This window comes from Lithobates pipiens, unplaced genomic scaffold, assembly GCF_037356315.1.
Source record: "Lithobates pipiens isolate NorthernLeopardFrog02 unplaced genomic scaffold, aLitPip1_a1.2 Scaffold_18, whole genome shotgun sequence".
NCBI lineage: Eukaryota > Metazoa > Chordata > Amphibia > Anura > Ranidae > Lithobates > Lithobates pipiens.
Window position 1 is genome coordinate 391,541,052 of NW_027507758.1, and position 12,284 is coordinate 391,553,335.

The following is a 12,284-nucleotide window of genomic DNA, read 5'->3' on the forward strand; positions in this document are numbered from 1 at the left end:
TGGCATGATTATGCGCTAGGACAAAGTAACTACCATATGTGCAGATGCAGGAGTTATGTCATTACAGCCAATCAAGATGGCTGAAGACTCTGAACCAGGAAAGATACCAGGTGAAGATGAAAGCACAGGTTACAAGGGGCACCATGGCTGTCATATTGCCGGAGAAGGGCTTTTATGTGGTAAAAATGCCAAAATGTGCAAATACATTCAGCATACTGGCAAACACTTTTTAGCAGTTTACTAAACCAAAAGGGGAGAAAATAATAGAAGTTATTTGTTATGCCCCGTACACACGAGAGGAATTAAGTCTGACAGACCTCCAAAGGAGTTCCGCCGGAGTTCCGCTGGAGTTCCGACGGAGTTCTGGCGGACTTTTCGACCGAACGGACTTGACCACACACCATCACACCAAACTCCGACGGAGTCGAACGTGATGACGTACGACTGGATTCGACGTAGGAAGTTCATAGACAGTAGCCAATAGCTGCCCTAGCGTCGGTTTTAGTCCGTCGGAGTAGCACACACACGAGCGGATTTTTCAAAGGGGACCGGGTCCGGCGGAGTTCCGTCGGGAAAATTTAAAGCATGCTTCATTTCTAAAGTCCGTCAGACTTTAGCTTCGCTAAAGTCCGTTGCAGCCCACACACGATCGGATAGTCCGCCGGACTCAGTCCGTCGGAGTTTGGATGTCGAAAAGTCCGCTCGTGTGTACGGGGCTTTAGAGTTTATATACACTTTAACTGACAAAAAGAAATAGCATGCTGTAATCTATGGAAACTTATCAAAAGTTAGCTTTCCTTAATTTACATGGATAAAATATTAGGAACGCTATCAAATATTACTACACACCAATTATGTACTATGCTACTAAACAGACCCAAATCTTTATGTAATTATCTTGTACCTTCTTTCTTTGTTGAATGGTGTTCAACTCCTCTGGTTTATGGCTCTGCAGATCATAGCTCTTCAGTTCTATTTCCACTTTGTCCAGCCATTGGCTCAGCTCTTCATGTGTTGAATGGAATTGTGTTGCAAGGTTTAATGCCTCTTCTAAGACTTTGTAAACTTTTGAACTCAGGTTTGTGATTTCTGAATATCTTGATTTGATCCCATCTAGTTTTTCCTGTATAATGACCACTTCATCACCTAATCAAAAATGAAATGATAAAGCATTAGGCACAGTTTACGTAAAGTTTTTCCTTTATTAGCACAGAAATGAGCATTTCCTCATAATGCTAATATGTTTGTCCAATTACATTGAGTTTCCTTTCCTGTGCATGACTGCTATCATAATGCTTTAGCCAGTTCTTTAATTGTTTCAAATTCTTGTTAATTTGGTTAATAGCTATTGCCCCTATAAGTGGTTTGATCTGTAAGATGAATCTTTGCAGCAGTAAGACCGGTCATGCACAGAGCAAATTTCTTTCCTGCAACCACTGGAATCCCTCCTGTCGGGCCATTGACACCTCCCGGTCGGGAGGTGGGCGAAGCTGCCCTCACCCAGAGAAGACATTGATTATCGCTAGTGGCTATAGCAGCCACTACTGATAATTGCAAGAGAATCTGGCAGGCTGGTTGTACCCAAGTTGGTATATTCAGCCTGCCCATTAACAGTTCCTGCTGAACCAACGGAGATTCGAACTGTGTATGGCCGGCCTAAGGGACTGAGTTGACAGGCTTTTATTCTTGTCAAAGTCTGTGCAATGGAAAACCCGCCTGAGGGTCAACTGCAGGTTAGGAGGTCAACTGCAGGTCAAATATTATTATTATTAAGGATGTATATAGCAACAACAGTTTGCGCAGCGCTTTACAACATGGGGGCAGACAGTACAGTTACAATACAATAGAGGAGGGATCAGAGGGCCATGCTCGTTAGAGCTTACAGTCTAGAAGGGAGGGTCAAGTGGAACAAAAGGTAATAGCTGCAGGGGATGATCAGATTGAGAAAATGAAAAAACAGTTGTTAGGTGTGGGTAGGATAGGCTTTGAAGGGGAGGGTTTTCAGCGATCGCCTAAAAGCTAATAGAGTAGGGGATACGATTGGGGTAAGGAGTTCCATAGGATTGGAGAGGCTCTGGAAAAGTCTTGGAGGCGAGCATGGGGGGAGGTGATGAGGGAGCTAGCAGCAGGTCTTGCACTTGTCACTGAATTCCGAATGATCTTAGAAGCATCATGAACTATTGTAAAACGATCCATCAATGCAAGCCTACATCATGTCAGCACTAATAGCTCACTGAGTCCTATTAGTCAAAGTAATAATTTTGTAGGTTCAGTTTTTGTAGATTGCTAATTACCCATAAATATAGCTTAACATCTCACTTACCGGTTGTTTGTTTAAGCAGTTCCAATCCATTCTGTATGGCCTGGTCCACATTTTGCTTCCTGAGCACAATATCTTCCTGAAGGAGCTGTGAGAAAGCATTTAAAATGTGATCATATATCAGTCTGCTGAAATGAATGGTGCCTATGTCTTAAGCCTCGGTTCAAACTATGAACTCCATATGACTCTCACAGGAACTGCACCGCATTACTGTACAATTCACATGCAATTCAGAGTGGTGAAATTTTACCCCATTCATTGCACCAAATTCCTTCATGTACCAATTTTAGAAGCGCACTAAAACTGCATCGCATGGTCATTTTGTACAAGGCAAATGCACCACTTTTGAAACCTGCGTTTGGGGTGACGTTAAGATTGCACTGACACCCGCTGCAGATTGCAAGGGCAGTGCGATTTGAATGCGGTGAGGAAAACATCCATGGATCGCGAGTTTCGAGCACCACATTCTAGTGTGAACCTAGGCTAAATGAAACAAGCAAAAAAAAATTTCAGATTCCGTCAGAGTGAGGAAGGCCAGAACTTCTCTGACTCCTGTTTACCTCTTGAGAAGATTTTTTTCCTCCCTTCCTGTTTGGCCATTGAGACAGGAAGTGAGAGGAAAACAAAGGTGGGCATAAATATACTTATTAATAGAGCGGGGAAGGTTTTGATCCATACCAAGTTTTTATTGCAATTCCTTTTTCTCTTGGGAGAATTCCCCATTATTTTCTGTTTGGCCATTGAGGCAAAGACAATATTCAAAACCACTAACCCTTCTCTGCTCTTTCCAATACTACAAAATAGTATGGCTGGTGTACACTTCAAGTACATTTGGAGGTACTTATAATATATCTTTAGTAAAATTGAAACTTGAATACTGTAAAATAGAAGACATATTGAACCGGTACCCAATAGCAGACAAGTGACTGCTACCCATGTTTACACAGATAATCCAATAGAGGACCTATAGACACGAGTACATACTTAAGGTGGTACTAACCCCTCAAAATGTTTTATATATTGCAGTTTATCAATAATTAGTGGTGGCTGCATTACTTTTCTTTTTTTCCCCTATTGTCCAGCCAGTAACACACTTCCCGTCTAGAGTGGCTCCACTCTGGATGGCGAAGCAACGGGTACACTTTTGGACAGCAGCATTGTAAATCTGGGGAGAGGGTAGTGTTAGATGCACTTGACAAAAAAATGAAAACTGAACTTCTGCTAACACTTTTAAGCAAGTTTTTTTGTTTCTTGAAAGGTTTTACATAATGGTTTTATGATGAATAAAAGCTAATCATTGTAAACACCCCGTCAGTGTTATATGGTGTATATCAACCATCTAACTGCCACTTTTGCTGGATGGTTCGGTTTGCTAAAGGAAATTGAAAAAGGAACAGACTCTACCCGAGTCCCCCTGGGTGAATGGGAAACATGCTGGGTCCTATGAAATTATAAGATCAGAAGCTCTAAATATGATTATGCTTTCCACATGCATAAAAAAACATCAAATCCAACTTCCCCCTTAGATGGGCACCTAGCAAGCTCAGATACCTTCTGGGAAATCTTCCCTCCTTTTCTAAGATAAAACGTAATTTACATTCCTGAAATAAGCTTGCCTACACTTGGTTCAGAAGAAATAACATCCTAAAAATGAATATCCTACCCAGTCTTTTAGATCTGCAAATTCTCACAATACAGATCCCACCTGGAAGATAACCTTATGGCTCTACTCCTACACCTCAGCCCACTCTCTCTGAAACATAAATGTTTTTTACTTTTTCACCTAATTAACGCATAAAGGGCCTGTATAACTTCAAATGGAAGATAAGTAATCCTTCCACACTGGGTTAGTGTTTAATGATGGTGGATGAGGATCTCACTCTCTCCCTTAGACTTAGGCAAAAAAAAAAAACAGTTCAGATATTCTTCAGAATACAAGGAGGCCTTAGCAAATCATATCAGTGATAGTGGGACAAATACCACATCCTGATACACTTGCCCAACTTTCTACAAATCTCCTAAAAACTGGGGCCACTACTAGTACACATGGGTCCATAACGTAACATAACCTTCTTTCATATTCATACGAATAACCCCACATGGGGCTTACAAGATAGAGGACTTCTGTTAGATTGTTTATATTGTAGTCCATTGTTCCAGGCTTCAGACTGCTCATATACTGTACTTTTCAGTTTTTGTACTTATTTATTTGTGTTGGAACAATGCAAAGTCACACATTTTGCACAACAATGGCTTTAATGTATACTATAAATAAAGAATTTTAAAAAACACTGATTTACTGGCCAGATCACCAGGGGAAAATAAAGGAAAAATATTCTAAAAGAAGAAAACAAATGCAACCACAGCATCTAAGTATTGATAAGCTTTAATTTAATACACCTTTGTTTTTGGGTTTAATACTGCTTTCGTCTGACATGTCATTTTGCTACAGTAACCACCTACAGATAAGATTCCAAGCTTCAAAAAAACAAGACCTGGTCCTAAGTAATGTTTGTTGTACAATTGATATTAGTTTCACTTTTACTGGAAAGAATCTCAGTCTACCCAAATGTATATTTTATATTCGCCAGTTAATGCATAGCATCTCTTTCTTCTCAGCAAGCCTGTTAAAACGGATCGTAATGTATATATGGTGCTAAATAAAATAAATAAATAAAAAAAGTGTAAATCAAATGATGATGAACATAAAGAGGACATACAAAATAAATGAACAAATGTAAAATACCAGCAATTCAGTGTGCTGCCTTGTGAGTACATCTGTACTGTAATCTTGAACTGACAGTTTGCTCAGCTTGTCAAGTACTTCAGTCAGCCAGTTCATCAGCTCAACCTCATCATCCCCAAATATCTGAGCATTGCAGTGTGCCTGCTGTAGAAGTTCACTTCTCCTGCTACTTCTCTCTTGGATCTCCATGTACCGTGTCTGTGAGAGATCTAATTTTTCCTGAACCATCTCCTTCTCTTCTCTGGAACTCAGTGCCTTTAAAGACTTGCCAATGCTCAGAGATTGGTGCAATAGTGAATTTTGAGCTGTAATGTCGTCTTGTAGTGCCTAAATGAGGAAGGTGAATCCACCAAAAGAAAAAAAAAAGGAGGAAAATATGGCCAAATGAAATAAACACAAATGATAAAGATGGAATATAAAAATCAATCAGTGCGTTGTTAGTTTAATCAGGCAGTGCGAAAGGAAGAGATGAGCTTCATAGCTGACTTTCTGAGGTTAATATTCTTCAGGTGAAGTCTTTTAGTGAGAAAGTTTTCAAAGTGAAAAAGCAGAACAAAGTTAATCAGATGAAAGCATAACAACGCAAAGATACTTGAAGCACTAACTTTTTTTTTAGAGTATAATGAAGATATTTGCTAATCACACAAGACCTTATGCACACAAGCACTTTTGGGCAAAACTGCTGGTGTATTTCAGCACCCAGGGTACACAGCTACTGAACTTCATAGTACTGAATGGCTGTACGCAGTTTTAATCTGCTGTTTCAATAAATCTGCACATAGTAAGGTCATACTGTCAGCAACCATGGTTGTATGGATGCAAGTAGCCACGTAAACCTGTGTACAGACATTTTATACTATGAAAGCAGCAGCTGCAAGTGCAGAAACATGCTAGAAAATTGATGTGACCTGCACAAATAGTGTCCATGTGTGTGAGGTCTAAAGCCCTGGTTGATCACACTCCATCAGCAATAAAAATTGTACATTCACCTTTTCACGAAAAATAAACATGTGAACCAACTCCAAATATCCTGGCCAATCCACTAAACCCCACTTTACACAGCGGGCCTGATGCCCCATGAGGCTGTTGCAGCAGTCTTTACACCGCAATACACAGCCCCCAATTAAGTATCCATTATAATACTCACAATGGCAGTTGCTCATTGGTCAATACAGCCACATGATCATGCTAACCAATAGGAAACACATCTGAGGATTATTCTTCTGGTAAGATGTCCCATAAGAAAGAAACTATTCTCATCAGTCAGCACAGTTACATAGTCTCACTGAGCAATGATGCTTGCCATTGCAAGCATTATGATGGATTATTATCCCCCCGGGCATCACTGCCACTATGTGCAATGGATTCTGAAGGGGTGGCCAGGATACCTGGCATTAGTTCACCTTTTCTGTTTTCCTGAAATGGTGAACCTAGTCTTTAAAGCATACTTAAGATTAGGGATGGGCCGAACACCCGCCCATTCGGTTCGTGCCAGAACATGCGAACAGGCAAAAAATGTGTTTGAACACGCGAACACCGTTAAAGTCTATGGGATACGAACATGGAAAATCAAAAGTGCTAATTTTAAAGGCTTATATGCATGGTATTGTAAAAAGTGTCTGGGGACTTGGGCCCTGCCCCAGGGGACATGTATGAATCCATACCAGATTTTTGGGGGGGTCCCACGCCATTTTTAAAAAAAAAATTGGCATGGAGTTCTCCTTAAAATCCATACCAGACCTGAAGAGTCTGGTTTGGATTTTGAGGGGGACCCCACGCCATTTTTATTTTTAATTTTGGTGCAGGGTTTCCCTTAATATCCATATTAGACCTGAAGGGCCTGGTATGGAATTTGGGGGGGGGGGGGCACGCATTTTTTGTAAATTCTAGTTCGGGGTTCCCCTGTGGGGGAATCCCATACCGTTTTTATCACTGAACTTTTATGTGTATTGCCAGACCGACAATTCATTCAAGCCACAAGTTTTAAAGTGGTACACTCAGAATCTGCAGCTATGCATGGTAAGCCAGTCAGATTCTAATTTCAACTTGAATGCTAATTTCAGCAGTTAAGGTTTGGCAATAAAACCTGGAAGCTAATTGGTTTCTATATAGAACTGCACAAGATTTTGCAGTCTTCAGTTTTACTAAATAACCCCCACAATATCTTTTCTGGAAGCTTTAATGCAGGATCCTTGATGCAAATCCAGTATATCAATTATGCAAAGAAAGCCGCGCTTATGGAATAGGCCACAATCGAACAGTGATATATATGAATATTTATGTACCCCCAGATCCTTTTTCTCTTAATAGTTAATTTCGCAAAATATAAAAATGTAATTGTTTTTATGAGGTTGCTGCCTCCCTGAAAACCACAGGCTGCATTAAACAACCTGGGTTTGAAAATTGAATGATTGTTGTGGGCTGCTGGCGCTACCTCAGGCTGGTGTTAAATCCGAACCTGCCTTAACCATTTATTATCCCTAAAGGCTATATATATATATTGCACCCGTGTTTAAAGCGGAGGTCCACCCTAAAATGGACCTCCGCTCATCTGATCCCTCCCCCCCTCCGGCGCCACAATCGGCACCTTTCAGGGGGGAGGGGGGTGCAGTTACCTGGATAATCCAGGTAACTGCACCCACTTCCGGGCTAGCTGTCTGCGGAACGAGCGTAGGTTACGCCCCCGTTCCGCAATGCCCCGCCCCCTTCAGCAAGTGCCCCGCTGCCTGCTGGGAAACACACAGCTCCCAGAGGCAGCGGGGACCGTCCGGATTGCGCCGCGCGGCTCGCGCATGCGCAGTAGGGAACCGGGAAATGAAGCCGAAAGGCTCCATTTCCTGATTCCCATACCCAAGATGGCGGCGGGACCCGGCAGCCGAGCGAGCGATCGGCTTCGGGTGCCGACATCGCGGGCGCGCTGGACAGGTAAGTGTCACTATTTAAAAGTCAGCAGCTGCAGTATTTGTAGCTGCTGGCTTTTAAAAAAAAAAAAAAAAAACGCGGAGTCCCGGTGGACTCCCGCTTTAATATTGTATTCCTATTATTGTGATTATACCAAAAAAGGTTTTTTTCTTTATATCCTTAATCCAACCAAATGTGACTATACACCACTTATGTTAATTACCATATATGAATTCACTGGGTTCATCACTTATTTCAAAAGAGCTGAAAACAAAAACCATAACCAAAACACAAAAAATCAAAAAGAACCGAATAATATTCAAACTATTCTGTGATGGTGAAAAAAATCCCCATGTATGGGAAGTATAACATCTATACCTCCACTGCACGTGCACAATCCTTGTGCTAATTATTATTTATTATACTGTAGAGGCCCCCAAGCCTTAATAACTAGATTTGTGTGTACCACCAAAACCTAAAAAATGCAACCTTATTCAAAACCAGAAAAATTATAAACAAAAAACAAAAAACTGAAAATGTGTAAAAATAAATGTGAATAGAAACATGTAAAAAATCATATATATAGTCCAAAGATAGTCTTTCTTCAGGTATTCCCAGAAGTACAATTATTTTGCTTCAAGTGACAGAAAGGTGACTTTTGTGATTATGTCTGCTTATTGGTGACTTCCGTGCTTTTCCCCCTCAAGGGTCCCCACTCACCGAATCCACGCACCCCCTAGGGGGTTACACGCCTGTAATCTGTGTTCCACTTTATTGAGGATCCCACTGCTTGGCTCTGTCTTCAACAGGTCCTCTCCAGGATTTTTAAAGGAGATGGGAGAAAAACTCTTTTGTCCGCCAGTAGTTCCTCAAAATGAAAAAAATCCACTCATGGTGTAGTATTTTGGTTTACTAAATACTTAAGTTGGGGGGAAGGGGAGCAAGCTACAAAAATCTTAAAAAAAGGGTTTTCTTTATAAATATGTATATATGGTGGGAGACTGGTAGCCACTTAAAAAATGCTTTATTGCAAAAAAATTATAAAAAAACTTTTCCATATGCCACAAAAGTTTCTGCACAACACTTTGTACAAAAAAATCTTTTTAGATTTTCCACAACATTGCAATCTATAACAGTTGCACTGCAAAAAAATTTTTTTATATATGTATAGCAGTCATACACTTCAGAAAATATAAAAAATCAAAAAGAATTAGTAATAATAAAAATAAAAATATATAAAAAATTGTATAAGAAAGCAACAATACAGTCCTTCTTTATATACTTATGTATAGCAGCGCTGTGCTCAGTCATATGAGGCCTATACCCCTAAGTATACACCCTCCTTCTATGGTGGGGAGCTCTGATCTCTCTTTAGGGGGTACCGTTTTCCAGGCTCTATAAGGCTACTCATATGCTGAATAAAGATTATAAAAAATTAATATTGTTTAGCTTTAAATGTTGGGCATCTTTGCACAGACATACCGTATATACTCGAGTATAAGCCGAGATTTTCAGCCTCTTTTTTGAGGCTGAAAGTGCCCCCCTCGGCTTATACTCGAGTCATCGCTGTCTGCCCGCTCGATCAGCGTGTCGAGCAGACAGACAGCGGCCATTCTATTCAAAAGCCGCGCCTCCGGCTCCGCCTTCGCCTGTGATAGGCGGAACACTGAATTTCCCAGCAGCCTGTGTTCCGCCTATCACGGACATCGTATCATCCTCGTACTACGGACGAGGATGATACGACGTCTGTGATAGGCGGAACACAGGCTGCTGGGAAATTCAGTGTTCCGCCTATCACAGGCGAAGGCGGCGGCGCAGCTTTTGAACTTTACAATGGCCGCCGACGAAGAGGGCACGGGACGGAGGCAAGGGAAGGCACGGCACGGGACGGGACGGGACGGCGGCGGCAAGGCACGGCACAACACGGGACGGATGCAAGGAGGCAAGTCACGGCACGGGACGGAGGCAAGGAGGCAAGGCACGGGACGGAGGCTCGGGACAAAGGTAGGCTGGACACACACACACACACACACACACACACACACACACACACACACACACACACACGGATGGAGACACACACAGGGATGGATGGATGGATGGATGGAGACACACACACACACAGGGATGGATGGATGGATGGATGGAGACACACACACACAGGGATGGATGGATGGATGGATGGAGACACACACACACAGGGATGGATGGATGGATGGACACACACACACACAGGGATGGATGGACGGACACACAGGGATGGACGGACACACAGGGATGGACGGACACACAGGGATGGACGGACACACACGTCTCACCCTCGGCTTATACACGAGTCAATAAGTTTGCCAGTTTTTTTGGGGGTAAATTGGGGGCCTCGGCTTATATTCGGGTCGGCCTATACTCGAGTATATACGGTAAGCAGCAAAATGCAGAGACATAAGCAGCATGCAAAGATGCCCAACATTTAAAGCTAAACAATATTAATTTTTTATAATCTTTATTCAGCATATGAGTAGCCTTATAGAGCCTGGAAAACGGTACCCCCTAAAGAGAGATCAGAGCTCCCCACCATAGAAGGAGGGTGTATACTTAGGGGTATAGGCCTCATATGACTGAGCACAGCGCTGCTATACATAAGTATATAAAGAAGGACTGTATTGTTGCTTTCTTATACAATTTTTTATATATTTTTATTTTTATTATTACTAATTCTTTTTGATTTTTTATATTTTCTGAAGTGTATGACTGCTATACATATATAAAAAAAATTTTTTGCAGTGCAACTGTTATAGATTGCAATGTTGTGGAAAATCTAAAAAGATTTTTTTGTACAAAGTGTTGTGCAGAAACTTTTGTGGCATATGGAAAAGTTTTTTTATAATTTTTTTGCAATAAAGCATTTTTTAAGTGGCTACCAGTCTCCCACCATATATACATATTTATAAAGAAAACCCTTTTTTTAAGATTTTTGTAGCTTGCTCCCCTTCCCCCCAACTTAAGTATTTAGTAAACCAAAATACTACACCATGAGTGGATTTTTTTCATTTTGAGGAACTACTGGCGGACAAAAGAGTTTTTCTCCCATCTCCTTTAAAAATCCTGGAGAGGACCTGTTGAAGACAGAGCCAAGCAGTGGGATCCTCAATAAAGTGGAACACAGATTACAGGCGTGTAACCCCCTAGGGGGTGCGTGGATTCGGTGAGTGGGGACCCTTGAGGGGGAAAAGCACGGAAGTCACCAATAAGCAGACATAATCACAAAAGTCACCTTTCTGTCACTTGAAGCAAAATAATTGTACTTCTGGGAATACCTGAAGAAAGACTATCTTTGGACTATATATATGATTTTTTACATGTTTCTATTCACATTTATTTTTACACATTTTCAGTTTTTTGTTTATAATTTTTCTGGTTTTGAATAAGGTTGCATTTTTTAGGTTTTTGGTGGTACACACAAATCTAGTTATTAAGGCTTGGGGGCCTCTACAGTATAATAAATAATAATTAGCACAAGGATTGTGCACGTGCAGTGGAGGTATAGATGTTATACTTCCCATACATGGGGATTTTTTTCACCATCACAGAATAGTTTGAATATTATTCGGTTCTTTTTGATTTTTTGTGTTTTGGTTATGGTTTTTGTTTTCAGCTCTTTTGAAATAAGTGATGAACCCAGTGAATTCATATATGGTAATTAACATAAGTGGTGTATAGTCACATTTGGTTGGATTAAGGATATAAAGAAAAAAACCTTTTTTGGTATAATCACAATAATAGGAATACAATATTAAACACGGGTGCAATATATATATATATAGCCTTTAGGGATAATAAATGGTTAAGGCAGGTTCGGATTTAACACCAGCCTGAGGTAGCGCCAGCAGCCCACAACAATCATTCAATTCCAGTATATGCCATACATTCACTGATTAGTCCCCACCCTCAGAGTCTTGATGACATACACACATACGTTGAAAAAAGAAGAAAGAAGAGAATTGCAGTTTGAAGTCCATGTTCTTAGGGACAGTACCGGAACTGCTCTTGTGTATACCTACTTTATGGTTTCTGAAATCACTATGTAACAAGTATGTGGCGCCCCAGCTTAACAGAGGAAATACAGCTAGAGAAATATATGTTTCAATATCTTCATCTATCTCCTTTTTCATTTAATGATGCTGAATTTTTTTATTACACAAATTCAATCTCAGAACATGCTACCTAACTAAAACCAGATATAAAAACAGAAATACTGATAACATCTCTACAAGGGTACACAAGTGAATTTCACAGTGCTTCAGAGTTTAAAAATGTTTT

The 12,284-nt window shown here is 40.8% G+C and overlaps 1 protein-coding gene across 28 annotated transcripts in view; it reads right to left on the reverse strand.

The window, feature by feature from the left end:
• The window catches only part of DST (dystonin), a 736,344-nt gene that overhangs the window by 94,768 nt on the left and 629,292 nt on the right, over nucleotides 1–12,284 (reverse strand). For 22 of the 28 annotated variants that reach the window (XM_077487826.1, XM_077487828.1, XM_077487825.1 and 19 more), the window contains 3 exons: nucleotides 5,067–5,393; nucleotides 2,324–2,408; nucleotides 905–1,146 (listed from right to left, as the gene is read on the reverse strand). In XM_077487826.1, the coding sequence (XP_077343952.1) occupies nucleotides 905–1,146; nucleotides 2,324–2,408; nucleotides 5,067–5,393 (654 nt within the window). The remainder of the gene's footprint in view (nucleotides 1–904; nucleotides 1,147–2,323; nucleotides 2,409–5,066; nucleotides 5,394–12,284) is intronic. The other 6 variants (XM_077487838.1, XM_077487850.1, XM_077487856.1 and 3 more) reach the window with 1 other exon arrangement.